The following is an 18,400-nucleotide window of genomic DNA, read 5'->3' as shown; positions in this document are numbered from 1 at the left end:
AGGATGGGGAGAGAGGATGGGGGAGAAAGGGTGGGGGAGAGAGAGAGGGTGGTTGACTGACTCACCGGGCCTGTTGGCGGCCCTGTCCTCATTCTCTCTCTACTTCCCCCCCCATTTTCTCTCACCCTCTCCCATTGTCTCCCCCTATTCTCTCTCCCTTCCCTCCCCACCCCCATTCGCTCAATCCCCTCTATTCTCTGTCTCCCCACCCATCTCCCTTCTCCCCCCCATTCGCTCAATCCCCTCTCTCTCTCTCTCCCCCTCTCTTCTCTCCCCCCCCATTCTCTCTCTGTCCTGCACAGACGTACACAGCCACTGACCTACAGACACACACACAGACAGACCAACAAAGACATTGACCACACACAGACACCCACACAGTCTCTGCTGGCCTGCACAGACACACACACACACACACACACACACACACACACACACACACACACACACACACACACACACACACACACACACACACACACACACACACACACACACACACACACACACACACACATACAACCACTGATACACACTCCCCCCCCCACACACACACTCTCTCCACCCATACACTCTCGCCCCCCATACAGACTCTCCCCCCCCACACTCTCCACCCCCCCCACATACACTCTCCCCCCCCACATCCACACACTCCCCCACCCCCCACATACACACACTCCCCCACCCCCCACATACACACACTCCCCCCACATACACACCCCCCCCCACATACACACACTCCCCACCCCCCACATACACACACCCCCACATACACACACTCTCCCCCCACATACACACACTCTCCCCCCACATACACACACTCCCCCACCCCACATACACACACTCCCCCCCCACACACACTCCCCCCCCCTACACACACTCCCCCCCACACACACACTCTCCCCCCCACACACACACTCCCCCCCACACCCCACACAAAGTGGAGAACAGCGACGGACGGATGGATAGGGGGTGGGGGGGGCGCGGGACAGAAGAAAGGCCTGCTTTTTGAGCCTCGCGATCGTGCACCACCACTGCCCGCCCCCACGCCCATCTTCTGCAACATGCGGACCGGGGGCATAGGGAGTGCCAAGGGTGCAAGGGGGGGGGGGCAGAAAGGGGTGAGCGGCAAGGGGGGGGCGCAGAAAGGGGGTGAGCGGCAAGGGGGGTGAGCACCAAAGGGGGTGAGCGGCAAGGGGGGTCAGCGCCAAAGGGGGTCAGCGGCAAGGGGGGTCAGCGGCAAGGAGGGTCAGCGGCAAGGGGGGTCAGTGCCAAAGGGGGGTTAGCGGCAAGGGGGGTCAGCGCCAAAGGGGGGTTAGTGGCAAGGGGGGTCAGCGGCAAGGGGGGTGAGTGCCTCTACCCCAGGTCCCTGTGGCTGCCTGCCCGGCGGGGGACATCGCGCAGCAGGCAGAGGAGCGGGAAGGCAGAGACACACTCACCGTGTGCTCTGCACAAAGTGGAAGCCCCGCCCCCGGCTTCCTCTGACCTGCCTGCGACCAATCCCCTGCATCCCGGCCGGCATTCTAATTCCCGCCTCCTTCATTCAAACCCATGCGGCCCTTCATCCAATCACCTGGCAGCATTCACTCACACAGAAAATACTTACCAGCTGCCGCATCCTCTTCACCACCGCCGTAACCGGGACACATTTGGTGGGCCGCACAGATACTCGGTGTGGGCCGCAATCGCGGCCCGTGGGCCGCGATTTTGACATGCCTGCTCTACAATCTGGCTTTCACACTGCTCACTCACTGAAACAGCCCTCACTAAAATAACTAATGACCTCCATACTGCCAAAGACAGAGGTCATTACACTCTGCCCATATTACTCGAACTCTCTGCAGCATTTGATACTGTCGACCACCCTCTTCTCCTTCACATTCTCCATACTCTTGGTATTGGAGCAAAGCTCTTTCAGTGTCTCTTCTGCTAACACCTCCTTCGAATTCTCTCTGTGGGGGTACCACAGGGCTCTGTCCTGGAAACTCTGCTCTTTTCTCTATACACACTCTCGCTAGGTGACGAAATCACATCTCTTGGGTTCAAATATCACCTCTATTCTGACGACACGCACATTTACTTTTCAACCCCTGACCTTACACCTGCTGTACAGACCAAAGTTTCTGAATGTCTCGCTGCGATATCATCCTGGATGGCCCTTCGCCGACTTAAACTTAACATGTCAAAAACAGAGTTTTTATTGTTTTTAGAAGTTTACTCATATTATCTGTATTTATTATGGGTGTCTCCATGCCTGCCAAACTCCCACTTCCCTCCATTCTCCCTCCATGATCACTGGCTTTCCCCCCATTCCTATATATTCTGTCTAGTTCATTATCTGTTTCTTGTCCCTCCCCCCAATTTTCTAGTTTAAAATCTCCTCCAACCTTTTTAATATTCTCCCCTTAGCACAGAAGATCCCTCTTCATTGAGGTGCAATATGTCCCTAGCATAAATATAGCACCTCACAGAAAAGGGCTCCCATTGCTCTAGAAACTCCAAACCCCCATTCCTACATTATTTTCTTATGACCTGCACGTGTTAATTTTACCCTGCAAATGTCACTGCGGTGGAATTCTGTTCATCTGCTAAGAAGCATTTTAAAGAGCCGTAAATGCTCTCTCTAGTTCCTCTCACCATATTCCTGAAGTCCACATAGCACTAACCTGAAGACAGTATATGCTTTATAAATAAGCTCCACAGCTGTTCAGAGAATACTTGGAAGTATTTCAGAAATTAAATTGCCCTGTAGATTATTAATGGGCTGTCACACTGAAAATCAAGGAACAGTATATGAATAGACACAAAACAGGTGTATTTTGTACTGTAGATGGTAGGGTTGGCAATTTTTTTTTTTTTTTTTTTTATTTCAAGATAAGTGGACTACATCATTAATATCATATATATTTTAGGTATACTTTCATGCTACTCATTTAACTGAGTTTTGTGAGCGATCTATCAATCATTTTGTCGTCACTCTCCCTTGTGCTGGATTTGTTATTGCAGAGGTGCGCAAAGTTTTTAACTTGCGTTCCATCCTCCCTGCATCCTTAGCTTCTGCCTCACGCCCCCTCTCCTCCTCGGCTCCGGCGTCAAATGACGTCACGGGTTCATGTGACGTGATGTCACGTGACCCCGGTTACCATGGCGACACGTCGCCGAAGATCAGGTAAGTGAAGCTGCAGAGGCCTCATGTGGCCCCCCCCCCCGGCACTTAATTTAAGTGCCTTGGGGGAGAGCGCGGGACCTCTGTAGCCACCGCACATCCCCTAGAAATTCTCCCATCCCCTTGGGGGGTGCCCCCCCACTTTGTGCACTGCTGTGTTATTGTATATTTATTTCATATAGCACTTTTCTCCCAATGGGACTCAAAGCACTTCACAATTACATTGTAGTGCGCGGCACGCCACACACAGGATTTTTACAGACACAGACCCTGTCCAGATGAGCTTACAATCTATGATGTTGGTGCTTGAGGCACAGGGAGATAAAGTGACTTGCCCAAGGTGACATGGAGCTGATTCTTGGAAATTGAACCAGGTTCCCCTGATTCTAACTCGGTGTCATTGTTTACAGAGTCAGTGTCTTTATTCACTGAGCAACTCCTCCACCCTAGATAATTTATCAAAGTATGGCAATTTGCTTGAAATTCTGTTCAAACTAACATCATTCCCATTTTCACACTTGTTTTTATATACTACATAAAACTTGCCTTGGAGCTTATTAATTATTGTAAAACATGGTATAAAACACAGGATGTCTATGCCAATTTAAGCTCTTCCCCAAGCACAGTAATTAAGAAAAAGGAATCATCAATAATGTGTATATTAATTGGTTGAAGTTTTTAGTACTTATTTAAAATCAAGTAGGAGTAGGTAGTAAGAGGAAGGCAAATGCAAATAATTCTATCATTTACAATAAGCATGGTTAATGCAAATAAGAAAAAAAACTTATGTGTAACAGTGTTACATGACTTTAGTGTTTAAAGTTTTAGTAGCCATTTTGATCCTAGAGGAATCATTTGCTGTAGGTTGTGATTAGCAGAACAAATACCAACATTTGTAAAGCTTAATTGATTATTTGTTCAAGAATTAAATGTTAGGCTTTGCAGCTCTAAGAAAGACCAATTTTAATTTCCCTTGTTCCCTTTTAAAAGTGAATAACCTATCATGTTATTGTGCATAAAACGTTGTGCATTTATTTGTTATGCACCTTATATCCTTTTGCCCCCACTGTTCCACATAGTGCTCAATAAATACAGCATAAAAAAAATAATACAAGTTTTATTATGGATATTCATTTTGATCCTGTATTTAATAAAAATGGAAATAAGTGAGGTTTCTACTATCTAATACTATGTTAGTGATTACAGAACAGCAACTATAATTCAGATCTCTTCTTAATTATAGACACCCTTACTTGGTGCCGGAATCCGGATCCACGAAAAAAGAGTTACTGATGACCTGCGTCCTTTCCATGAACGAATGGAGGAGTGCTTTAAGAGTTTGAAAATCAAAGTAGAAAAGCAATATGGTGCACGGGAACTGGTAAGGTGATAACTGTTTGTCCTTTCCCAGTATATTCTGATTTAAACGGGTATATGTTATAGTAAGTTTGTATGGATTTTTTTTCTCTTGTAAAAACCAACTACTTTGATTACATCAAAATGATGTTTCCTGACTTATATTTTCAGTTACTGGTAGTATGTACTATAGCAGTGAGGCCACAACCAATTACAATCTGAATTTTCTTACACCAGCAAAAAAAGTGAAAGAGGTCAAATGTGTTACCACAATGCTGAACTCAATGAGTTGCTGCCTCATGGGAAGACAACCCCTGATGTATGTTTCATGCACTATTACACAAGGATATTCTTGTTAGAAACTCAGCCGCATTTAATTAAGGTCAGGACTTTTTGTGTATTTGTAATCCTGAGTAAATAGGGGCTAATAGTGTTAATCACCCAGAAGAATAACACAGGTTTGTAAATGTAGATTGCAATAACTTTCTTTGTTTTGTCTCTGGAAAATGGCTTAGTGATTTGCACATTGTTGAGTGTTTAGCAATCATTGAGATATTAAAAAAAAAATATGGCTTTGTTTTGTTCTGCTTTTAAAGGACCAGAATCTTGTTGACACCTTTAAAAAAATAGTTTTGAAGCAGGGAGTCTCTGGCGGTCTGGGAACCCCCTGCTCCCCGGGATACTTACCCTGGACGGGGTGCTGGTATCTGTGCAAGGTTTAAATGTCCCATGTCATGTGGTTGGCGCAAAGGCTGATGTTGCTGCTTCCTATTGACCAGAAGGACGTGGGGCATTTAAAGCCGCCATATTGATAGCCCTGTCTAGGCTGATACGGTACCCTCTTCCATGGTAAGTATATCAGGAAGTAGGGGTCCCCGGAGCTGAATTGAATGCAATCCAGCTTCGGAGACCCTCGGCTTCAAATCTATATTAAAAATGTAAATAAATTTTAAAATAAACACAAAAAATGTGTCACCAGGAGCAATCTCCATATTTTCAGTGCTGATCCCAGAGTAAACCCATAGAAATTCGGAATGTGTTAATACAGATGCAGCCACCAGTATCCGATCACTTGCCTTGGAAAATCAGGGGCAATCTACCAATAAACTGCAACATTTCTGTGAGATTTCTGCAGCCAGACTAATGTCCCATCAGATTAACACAGCAGGGGGTCCCTGCAGTCCCATTCAAACTGAATGGGACGGCAGGGACCCCTGCTGTGTTAATCCGATGGGCCATTAGGAATCTCACAGAAATGTTGAGGCATGTTGAGGCATTTACTGTGAGATGCCTTAGTTTTTACCCAGGCAAGTGATCGGATACTGATGGCTGCATCTGTAATTAGAAATGTGCAAATTAATTCAAAGTTGGTTCACAACACATTTTGCTTTATTTGGCATTTTGTGTAAAAATATTTTTCGATTGCCTGAAGATAAAAAAAAATGTCACAAGATAAAAAAAAAAAGTAGATGTTTGAGGAAATAAATTAGCAAAGTTCACATCTTTGCTAATTTAACAGAAAACTTCAAACCTCTCTCCTTATAGTCTTTGCTTGCCTCAGTTAAATGATGTAACATAACAATGTGCAGTGTGGTCTTCTCAATTCACATTCCACACAAAACTGTCCAAATATTATTTATATAGTGAAAGTCTGGGGAAGAAAACAATTGATTGTTTCGTTAATATTTGTTTCCTTTGAAAACAGAGCTATAGCCCGGTTTTTTATTGTCCCATGAAGCCTTTACCATAACATAGCAACTACTTCTAATTACATTAGCTATACCCTGCAACCAATATTGAATCATACCTTCCTGCTATGTCACCACCTCCATTAGCCAAAGGGTTAAGAAATGAAATTCTTCTTAAACAGCTGTTTTTGGCCACCGATATTTCTTACGAGTGATTTATAACCGTCACTAACACCTGATCTTTGCTGTTTGAATCATTTCCCATCCAGTAAGGCAAAATGTCAGCTTTCTTTTTCCTACAGATACTGTAGGGGATACAAAAAAAAAAGTGAGAATATTCACTGTGCATAAATTTAGCAGGTAACTAAAACAGAGAGAAGCAAACACATTTATGTATTTTGGTCTTTTAGTTTTCATATAAATGTTAATTTTTGCTTGTATGTTGTACCTTCTTTCTCACATGGAAACTGTTTTTTATATACTTGTTAGCAAGTTGGAAATGATAACAGATGTATCAGAATAAAAGTTTTGTATTAATACTTAATATTGTATAATTACAATTAATTAACATTATATATATACACTTAGTTAAGTTATGGTGGGTAAAAAAAGTGACAAAAACCCTCCACAGCAAAGCATATAGCAAATGGAAATATTACTGTATGCTCATTTGCATGTCTTAGACAGGTCTGCAACCCCGCCTTTCACCATTATCACCCAGCACACAGCACTTCCACTGCAGCAAGGGATTCTGGGAAATGACATGCAAATGCACACACAGTGTCACCTTTTGCTTCAAAACCATTAATATGGTTCACTATAGGTTTAAGCTTGCTGCATGGTCACAGTTTTGAGCACAGCCAGGGTTAATATGCATAACCAGCAAACCCACCCATAGACAGCCGTTTCGACCTGGATGGGTCTTATCAGTGTGGGGTTGGTTATACTGGCTATGCAAAAATGAAGCAAGGATATGTTTTACCATACTTAGTTAAGTTATGGTGGTGTAAAAAAAAAGTGACAAAAACCCTCCACAGCAAAGCATATAGCAAATGGAAATATTACTGTATGCTCATTTGCATGTCTTAGACAGGTCTGCAACCCCGCCTTTCACCATTATCACCCAGCACAGAGCACTAACTCCAACCTCATTGCTTCATTGCATAGCCAGTTAACCAACCCCACACTGATGAGACCCATTAAGGTCGAAACGGCTGTCTGTGGGTGGGTTTTCCAGCTATGCATCTTAACCCTGGCTGTGCTCAAAGCTGTGACCATGCAGCAAGCTTAAGCCTATAGGGAACCATGTTAAAAATGGGTTTGAAGCAAAAGGTGACACTGTGTGTGCATTTGCATGTCATTTCCCAGAATCCCTTGCTGCAGTGGAAGTGCTGTGTGCTGGATGATAATGGTGAAAGGCGGGGTTGCAGACTTGTCTTAGACATGCAAATGAGCATACAGTAATATTTCCATTTGCTATATATATATATATATATATATATATATATATATATATATATATATATATATATATACAAAAAAGACTGCAATTTAAGTATCTGTCTGCAATATATTACCCACTAACTGTATAATCAATGTATAAAATATATATATATATATATATATATATATATATATATATATATATATATATATATATAAAGCAACTGTAAATATTACTGTATGTTCATTTGCATGTCTTAGACAGGTCTGCAACCCTGTCTTTCCCCATTGTCACCCAGCATACAGCGCTTCCACTGCAGCAAGGGATTCTGGGAAATGACATGCAAATGAGCACTCAGTGCCATATATATATAATGATGAAACCTAATATATATCAAAAATGATGCTCTAGCACTATACCAGAAATAAAAATATAAAATAAATAAAACTAAATAAATAACAAACTAGTATTACCAATGACTGTTCAAATATAACATATAAACATGCATGTATAAAAAAAAATATATATATATATATATATATATACATATAATCAATAAAATAAGTGTGCTTGGGGGAGTGTAGGAAAATATAAAAATGATAATAAAACCACAATGGATGAGGTGAATCAGAGTCCACAAAACCCTTGGATGGCAATGTCCTATAAAGATGGAAGGGTAGTAGCCCTCTGTATGGATGTAGGCAGCTTTCAGAAAGGAACAACGACCCACTGGATCTAGAAGATAAAAAGAGAAGAAAGCGCCCGATCCTAGTGTATTATATTAAGATACAAAATTTAATGTTCCATAAAACTCCAACAAATGCGCACTCAGAAACATAGAAAATATTAAAGCACGTAATGAGTAATACTCATTCGCCAGACGCTGGAAACTGCTGCTCCGCTCACACGTCCTGCTCCCACAAGTTGTATGACACCTCTGAACTACCATCCAGCAGGAACTCAGGGGATGTGCAGCTACTCCTATTCTCAGCCGGAAACAAACTGCGGTGAACAATGGTTCCAGATAGGAGGAAGGGAGAAGGTAGGACCAAGGGGACCAAATCACTGATGTATCACCATGAGGTGGCGTCCCAAAGTCCCAACAAACAGCGCGTCAGCGCAAGGCAGCGTTGCAGAGTCCCATAGTGTATATTCCTGTGCATTATCTTTTACATAAAGCGCACTATAGCAAATCATATTTTGTTCTTGTGTAGCCATGCCATCTATGGCTACTAACCTGCCCTACTCCTGGCAGCAAACCCTGGTAAGAGTAGGCCTGCCAGTAGTCAACATGGGGTTTCCCCACTCTCTGGTGCTGCACTTGAGTGACAGGGGTGGTGATGACATCAGACCTGAAAATGTCCAATCATGGGACAGACATGGTGCCCTCTTCCTTGCTGTACTTAAGGGTGGTGCCGCCCCAAATTTAGTCATTGCCTCTCCCCCTTGAGAGAGGCATGGATCACACAGGATTGCCTGGAGCTTGGCCTACTCTGTTCCTTTTCCCTTCGGGGGAAAGTGAGTGATACCCTATATCCCTGATCCTGCTAGAGGCCCAGGGAAGAGCAACGACTGCTGCCGGTGCCCTTGGCCTGTAGTGTAGGTCCAGGGACCATCCTCCAGCTGACCATCCCAGAGACTGCAATTGGCAGAGACCTGCCTTGTTACTGTGCTGTACAGACTGAGATAATAAAAATGTTCCTGTTGTTATACCTCCTGCCTGGTGTGTGAGCTTACTGAAGGAGAGGTGATTAGTTCTACTGTAGGAGATCATCTTCACCTATATGGAGCCTACAGCAGATGGAGGCACTGCACTGCTAGAGAACCATGTGGGTAATGTACCCCAGAAACCTGATCCTGTGTCCCCACTACCACCGGCGGACAGCTCAGCCCTCCTGTTACCAGCGGGTATCATGCACCATACAAGACCAGTAATGGCCAAACCTCCCACCGGGTGGGGGAAACACCGTTACACATGCTTAGGATAAGTTTTCAGTTTGCTTGTAGGAAACCATTTTTGATTTCAGATTTTGTACCACACAAACTTAGTTACACACATCAGCACAATTACAAACAAAGGTCCCTATTAATAGGTAGATATGTCGTTCAGTATGTCAATCCAATAGGGAGATCTAGTTTAGTATAGCAATTCAATAGGAAGAGATATAGTTTAGTATAGCACTCTGGTTAAAAATGCATAGGATGCTCAAGTGCACAGAGTTACGTAGTATCATTCAGTGTAATACTTAAATGTGCACTCACTCAACCCTACTAATTAACACATTGTCATTTGATAGTCTACTTAGGCGAACAAAATTATACAAACACATCCACATTCACACTGTTTACTTGCTCGCCCACAGTCATGCAGAGGTATTCACATGTAGCCCTCTTCTTACTCACATGTACCTACTTACCAATACACTGACACTGCTGTCCACTTATTCACTTACACATATACACACAGCAAATATACGTATTATAATTATCAACAGTGTATGTCTAGCAAATACTTTTGGTCAACCACAAAGTGATACATTTTCAAAGCTGTAGTTATAGATCTAAATTCTATTGTCCTTTTTTAATAAATCATAAATGAAAATGTAAACACCTGCATATTTTAAATAATACAATATCATGTGGAGTGCATAGGTTAGAGTTCTTAAGCTGTATTAGACTTATTCACCGGGAGTCATCAAAGAAAGATTCAAGCTATCGCGGCCTAATTGACGATACTTGCCATTACAGTCAATAGCAGATATCGCTGATTCGGCCGCTAAAGGCCAGATCGTGTTTTGATGACTCCCAGTCATTAATGTTTGTTTTTAAAATGAGCATTTGTTAGCTACACAAATACATACAAGTCTTACAAAATTGGAAGATTTTTTTGCTACCTGTTTGCTCCATGCAACCTGTGAACTTGTGTCAAAGGCAAACAGATGCAGGCAATCAGAGAAGATCCAGCCATACTGTAATAATTAATTTCATGTAATAAGATCATTTATCACTTCGTTCTCATAGGTTTTATAATCTAGGTTTTACATGAAACTATATGGCTGACGGCAGCTGTTTGCCCTCAATGACATCACAGAAAAGTTAATCAAATATATCAAGTATACGTTTTACATTTGACATGTGCTGCAGGGATATTTTTCATTAATAGAATACTTGCCGTTAAGAATTAGCTTGATGCATAAAACCATTAATGTTGCTTTTGTTTCTACCTGATGTTTCTTTAACTACTATTATCAACGTTCACCATTTAATATCATTAGTTCTGTAGTGTTTGTGTAAATTATGAAAAAGTTATGGTGTGTAAAAAAAGTGACAAAATAACTCCACCGTACAGTGCCCAGTAAATAAAAATACAACTTGTGGTGCATTTACATGTCTCAGACAGGACTGCAACCCTGTCTTTCCCCATTATCTCTTAGCAAACAGTGCTTCCAATACAGCCAGCGGTTCTGGGTAATGACATGCAAATGAGCAAAGTATGTCACTCTTTAGAGGCGTCGAAGAGGGGATATGATAACTATATACAAATATATTCGGGGACAGTACAGGGAGCTTTCAAAAGAACTATTCATCCCAAGGGCCACACAAAGGACTCGGGGAAATCCCTTAAGGTTGTAGGAAAGGAGATTTCACCAGCAACAAAGGAAAGGGTTCTTTACAGTAAGGGCAGTTAAAATGTGGAATTCATTACCCATGGAGACTGTGATAGCAGATACAATAGATATCTTCAAAAAACCGTTGGACATCTTTCTAGAAAGGAAGGTATACAGGGATAAACAGTACCAAATAAGTAAACACAGGAAAGATGTTGATCCAGGGAGAAATCTGATTGCCATTACAATAGATTTGTTAAAAAAAAAAAGGTTGGACATCTTTTTAGAAAGGAACGGTATACAGGGATATACAAATTAAGTAAACATGATCCAGGGAATAATCCGATTGCCAATTCTAGGAGTCAGGAAGGAATTTATTTTTTTCCCTTATGAAATTTCATTGGATGATGTGAGTTAGAACACAGAAAAGAAAGGGGGAGCACAGGTTGAAGGATAATGGAGGATGTTAATAATCTCTAATCTTTCGGTGTATCAATACCCAAATGGATTATCTGGACTGTGATGAAAGGGGGGGTGATATGTAAAGTGATATAAAAATGTCACTTACACGGCCTTGTGCAAGTGCTAATGCATCAAGGTATCTTTTATTCTTCCTTCTTCCCTCTGGCGTGGATCTCCTTCGGTCCTTCTTGCGATCGTCCTTCTTTGGTATACACGATGTCCTCTTTGTTCTTGCTTCAGTCTCCTCCTGCTCTAAATCGAGGTGTTCCTCTCATAAAAAGGGAAGAAGTTAGATCGAAACAAATACAAGCATAAATACTATATAATGGCGGCCAAAGTGGGGGGAGAGAAATCAAAAAAGAAGAAATCAACAAATGAAGCAGAGTTAACTGCAAACACTCACACGGGCCAGTGTGAGTGTAGTCCTAAAATGGTATCTATGGAAATGGAGTATATAACTCCGTTGCAGAACTTAGAATTATTATAATTCAGTATTTATATTTGTTCCACCCTCCCCCTCCCCACCTAAGGCCACCTCAGATTGCCATTTGACTTACATCTATATCTGATTGTCCTGCTGACGTCTTATGAGAGAGACCTGGGCATCTAGATTTCTGCTAAGGAGTTATATACTCCTGAAACCAGAATTACCAACACCAAGAGGGAAGAAAATATACAATTTTAGGACTACACTCACACTGGCCCGTGTGAGTGTTTGCAGTTAACTCTGCTTCATTTGTTGATTTCTTCTTTTTTGATTTTTCTCCCCCCCACTTTGGCCGCTATTATACAGTATTTATGCTTGTATTTGTTTCGATCTAACTTGTTCCCTTTTTATGAGGAACACCTCGATTTCGAGCAGGAGGAGACTGAAACAAGAACAAGGAGGACATCGTGTAGACCAAAGAAGGACGATCGCAAGAAGGACCGAAGGAGATCCACGCCAGAGGGAAGAAGGAAGAATAAAAAATACCTTGATGCATTAGCACAAGGCCGTGTAAGTGACATTTTTATATCACTTTACATATCACCCCTCCCCCCCCTTTCATCACAGTCCAGATAATCCATTTGGATATTGATACACCCAAGTGGATACCTGGTAGAGATTATTAACATCCTCCATTATCCCTCAACCTGTGATCCCCCCTTTCTTTTCTGTGTTCCAACTACTATCAAGGGTCCTGGATAGATCCTGTTGGGGTCAGAGTCACAGGAGGGCACCACGAAGCTAAGGGGAAAAAAAACCCCAAATAGGTTGTAAAATATCTATATACATTTTTTTCCCAACACTCCTCATTGAGATAGCGCCCGGGTACTTTTCCATTGGATGATATGACACTGGGTTTTTTTTGTTTGCCTTCCTCTGGATCACGTGTATTACTACTGTGAAGTGCTATGTACACTAATGGCGCTACATAAATAAAGATATACATACTGTACATACATCAATAAGGAAGTATAGATATAGGATAAAGTATCTGTTTTCTAAATTTTAGCATAGGTTGAACTTGATGGACGTACAGTACGTCTTTTTTTTCAACCTCAATTATTATGTAACTATGTAACTTTACTCCTAAATACATTTTAATATGGAACCTTATAAGCTTACTGTATGCCTGCTTTTCAGCACAGGCCTGGGTTAAAAAGTGCATACTGTAGCTAGTAAATCTACTCACAATTATTCAGAAGAACAAGGAAGATGAGGTAGTTATAGGGAACCATTGAATAGACATTACAGTATGTATTGTAACTTTGTATTGTTAACTGGAGGAGCATAACTTTGTTAAGGGGTTACGTTATTGAATTTTGATTTATTTTATTTCTAAAAATGTTTTACCAGGAAGTAATACATTGAGTTACCTCTCGTTTTCAAGCATGTCCTGGGCACAGAGTTATAACAATACATGGTTACATTAAAAGAACAGAGGTTATACAGTCAATTCACAAACATTTCATGGACAGATAGAGTTGGAAACTGGGTAAAGGTGATAAAGGCCTGGTGTGTTACAAATTGAAATAAGGAAGCTTTAACATCAGCAAACGGCAGCAAATGACTCACACTCTTTAGCTGCCCATCGGCTGCACCAAAGAGGGGAGCAGATCTTGGGGAGCCCCATTGGGCGTCCGCATTTGGGGCGATGCAGATGTACACTGAAATGGTTCAGATTGAATGCAGCTGCGAATACAAAGTTCTTTGTCCTCTTGGCTCATTAACATTCCAGTGGGTGGGGTTGACGTTCCACAAAGTACAAACAAATGTTAACGCTTAGCACGCTGGTCCTTTGCATAGGGGAGAAGCTCTTGGGGAGCCCCATCAGGCGTGCGCCTTTGGGGCGACACAGAAGGGGTTCAGATTGAACGCAGCTGCGAATACAAAGTTCTTTGTCCATTTGGCTCATTAACATTCCAGTGGGTGGGGTTGACATTCCACAAAGTACAAACAAATGTTAACTCTTAGCACGCTGGTCCTTTGCAGAGGGGAGCAGCTCTTGGGGAGCCCCATCAGGCATCCACCTTCTGGGGCAATGCAGGTGTGCACTGACTGCTTTAAGTGTACCACTACTTTTTACTTTCAAATCCTACATTTAGAATGTAATTTTAGTCATAAATATCTATTTCCATTTCTGTTCTTTAAACATTTGCGCTGCCATGATTTCCTCTTCTCTGGCATTCCTGTTGCCGCATTTTTATTCTATTCCTATTAAATGTAGATTGCTCTGAGTACCACTACTTTTCAAATTACAATCATACATTTTCAAGGTAATATTAGCAATAAGAAGGTCATAAAGGTCCCTTTGCTTTTCTGTTCTTTAAGCATTCAATCGAAAGGGATTTTCTCTTCTTTGGAAGGATTTTGTTATAATTCACACAATCACAGTGTACCAATTCTGTCCTTGTAAATATTGATAAGAGTTAGGGCTAGTGGCACTTGCAATAATGGACCTTACACATATGATTTCTGAAAGTTAAATCAAAGGCAACATATATGCCCATTTTTACTAAGCCGTCTTCTGCCTTCTTCCTAAAGGGGTGTGCCCTCTTGCCATTTAAAAAAGTTTTATACCTTGACGGCAATGTAATTATCTAAGCTGCCAATCGATCCATTCTCCCATGATCGACTGGCTATGATCCTGTTCCCCCGGGCACCCAGTATGTCTGCCTATTTCAAAAGAGGAAGTGCCATGCTTTTCAAAAAGGTTGCTATAGCAACCCAAGGAAGCTTAATACATTAAAACTAATTAAAAAGAGCATAAAGAGTGGGGAAAAATGCAGTGTTTATCTAAACCTACATAACTGATTTATTAAAAAAACCTCATACCGTGTAGGATTGTGAAGATAATGCTGCTTTATGAGACCTTCCAGTGCTGGAAGGTATATTATAGCTCATTAACGCCAATGGCACAGTGTTTTCCAGTGCATTAAGGTGTCTTATGAAAGAAGACTGCTTAGTAAATTTGGACCATAGGCAAAGTGTTGTAATCGCTTTCAGCAGCAAAGGACTGTAGCTAAGCCCCATTTGTCAAAAGCCCCTTGTTATGGGAAAAAGTCAGTTAGTGAGGGAAGTCACTAACTCCATAAACAATGACACAGAGTTTAAAATCAGGGGAACCTTGTTCGATTCCTGGTGTCAGCTCCTTGTGACCTTGGGCATGTCACTCTATCTCCCTGTGCCTCAGGAACCAATAACATAGATTGCAAGGTCATCTGGGTAGGGTGTCTGTAATAATTCCTCTGTGCTGTGTACCGCGCACTATACTGTAATAGTGAAGTGCTTTGAGCCCCATTGGGAGAAAAGCACTATATGAAATAAAGTTATTATTATTTAGAATTCTGTAATATGAGTCATTTCCTATTTCCTTTTATATAACACAAACAGTGGAAACTGCACTGCAGTGTCGTGGCGACTCTGGAACTTGCAGGGCCATGGGGCAGTAAATTGATAAGAGGCCTAGACCTTGATGCGTTGCTGCTTTTTTTAACATCATTTTTTTTAAGCTTACATTTTAATATTTGATTCCACTCAATTCACGATAATGTGAGTTACATTTGTCAAGGGGCACTGTAAACAAGGAATAAAGGATATACTGTAGTGTACAGATGTGGCCGGACTTTCCCCGTGATTACAGTTTCCTGGGAAAGCAGGATTAAGGAAAACTGTTTTTTGTGGGAAAAGCCAGAAATTGCAGGCAATAAAACAGCCATGGCTGCATCATCCCCAGAGCCGTGTCCAAAAAAAATAAAATAAAGATTTTCTCTGTGTTAATTTCATCTTTGGGGACCCCCTGATTCCAGAGATACTTACCTCCGTAGCGGTGCCGGTATCTCTGCAGTCAGAGAAACTGTGTGCCTAACGTAATGGCAGTGTTTAAAAGTCATGCGGGCCAATTGGGAGCTATGATGTCATTAGGAGCAGCTTCCTATTGATCGGGACATTTAAATTGAAAAGATATTCTGGTACCCCCTACGGAGGTATCTCTGGAAGCAGGGGTTCCCCGAAGCGGAAATTAACAGCTCAACTACAGAGACCCCCTGCTTCAGTCCTGTAATAAAAATAAACAACATTTTTAAAAAGGAAACCCTTATTGCTGGTTTAAGGGAAGGTCTGCAATAAAACATATATTAGAAAAGTGATAACGACAGTGAGTTGGGTAAGATAGAAAACACAATCTGTTGGTTCAAGCTATGGTCAATTTATGCTGAAATAGCTTTCGACAATGTATGTTGGAGACACTTATTTGAGACAAATGGAAATATTTAAAAGGTATAAAAGTAGTAGATGGACTTACAACTGGCCATGTTTGCGGATGTTGTACTGCTCTTCATTTCCAGAGGGAATAAAAGAGGTACTTAAAGTTATTAAGGAGTATGGTAAGTTTGCAAGCTTTAAGATATTTATCTAAGACAGAAATTCTGATTATATCTGAAAACAATGATCTTGGATAATCAATGAGGTTATTACCGCTAACAATCACTAAGAAACCCAGGAGGTATCTGGGAATTTAGTTTGAACCGGATTTGAATATATTATACTAGAATAATTTCACACCTATCATAAAAAAAGTAGACAAGTTAAATTCTTGGTTAGATCTCCCAAAGTCACTTTTTGGAAGGGGCTGTGTAATAAAGCCGATTTCATTATTATACCCACTACAAACTCTACCCATGCTATTGAAACATAAGGAGGACTTCACAGAACAATCTTACATTTTTTAATGGAAATCAGGGTAGAGAAGAATAACATTGAAAAAACTACAGCTACAAAAGGAATTATGTGGAGTTAATTTATCAGATATAAGCTATAACCTTACATGTCTATTATGACAAGTAGTGGGTTGGATTCTTGATACAAAATAATTACTCCTCTCTGAAATTAGGAAGACTGCCCCACTGTTACTGAGGAAGATATTACACATGAAGGCGGCAGAGATCCCACGCAAATAAAAAGTAACATACTGATAAGTGAGACCATAACAGCATGGAGAGAAGTAAGAAAAAGGTCTAAACGATCATGTAATATCTCTAAATACTTACCGATACAGAAACATTATACATACAGTACTTACCCAAAACCTCTCAAGTCTTTTAAATACTGGAAAATACAAGATAACATGCTTGGACAATTTATTGGATAGAGATAAACAAAACTTGATCCCATTTCAAGAGTTAATAACCAAGAGAGGAGTTCCACATAATCATCTATTTTTCTATGTCCAAATACTGGATTGTTGTAAATGGTTGCAAAGCTGTAAGGTGAATTTTTTTTTAAATAACAAATGTGATGATTTTTGTATCTTTCAAACCAGAAACCTTGGTAAATGATATCAGATCTACAGATCTACGAGAAAAAGTTTGTGAACCCCAAGTACAATTATGGAAATTCTCAAGTTTTTCCATGATAACCTTTTTTAATCAAAACCAGTACTTTCTTAAATATCCAATAGGGTTTATATTAGCCAACTCCATGTATTTTGAAAGAAAATGATGTATGAATTAGACAAACAATGAGTAATTAAGAGTCAGGGTATGTGTAAAAGTAAGTGAAACCCTGGTTTTATCAGATAAATTTAAGGGGATAATTAGAATCCGGTGTTTAAATAATTAGGTAGATCTTCAGGTGTCAGTTTGGGAGGCCCCACTATATATAAAGATCTTTGTGAGTTTGGTCTTCACCATACAGGTGTGTGGAAACACATCATGCCATGATCAAAAGAAATCTCTGGGGACCTCAGTAAAGCAGTTATTGATGCCCATTTGTCTAGAAAGGGTTACAAAACCATATCTAAGGATCTGGGGCTCCACCAATCCACGTATAGTCTACAAATGGAGAAAGTTTAAGACCACAGTCAGTCTACCCAGGAGTGGTCGACCTACCAAAATCTCTCCAAGAACAAACCGGTAAATCGTCCAGGAAGTCACAAAGAACCCCAGAGTAACATCTAAGATCTGCAAGCCACTCTCGCCTTGGCTAATGTGAGTGTTCATCAGAAAAAGACAGAACAAGAATGGTGTTCATGGAAGGATAGTCAGCAGGAAACCACTGCACTCTAAAAAGAACCATAGCTGCCCGGCTGAAGTTTGCCAAAGAACACATAAATGATCAACAAGACTTCTGGAACAATGTTCTCTGGACTGATGGGTCAAAGGTAGAATTTTGTGGCCTCAATGAGAAACATTA

The 18,400-nt window shown here is 41.2% G+C and overlaps 1 protein-coding gene across 1 annotated transcript in view; it reads left to right on the top strand.

Annotated features, from left to right (window-relative positions):
* Positions 1 to 18,400, top strand: part of DOCK2 (dedicator of cytokinesis 2) — a 1,423,644-nt gene that overhangs the window by 1,296,969 nt on the left and 108,275 nt on the right. Inside the window, exon 47 of the mRNA XM_075599153.1 lies at positions 4,410 to 4,547. Coding sequence (XP_075455268.1) covers positions 4,410 to 4,547 — 138 coding nt within the window. The remainder of the gene's footprint in view (positions 1 to 4,409; positions 4,548 to 18,400) is intronic.

Source organism: Ascaphus truei, chromosome 5 (genome assembly GCF_040206685.1).
Source record: "Ascaphus truei isolate aAscTru1 chromosome 5, aAscTru1.hap1, whole genome shotgun sequence".
NCBI lineage: Eukaryota > Metazoa > Chordata > Amphibia > Anura > Ascaphidae > Ascaphus > Ascaphus truei.
The sequence above is the reverse complement of the archived record's forward strand: the minus strand, read 5'-3'. Positions and strand labels throughout refer to the sequence as shown.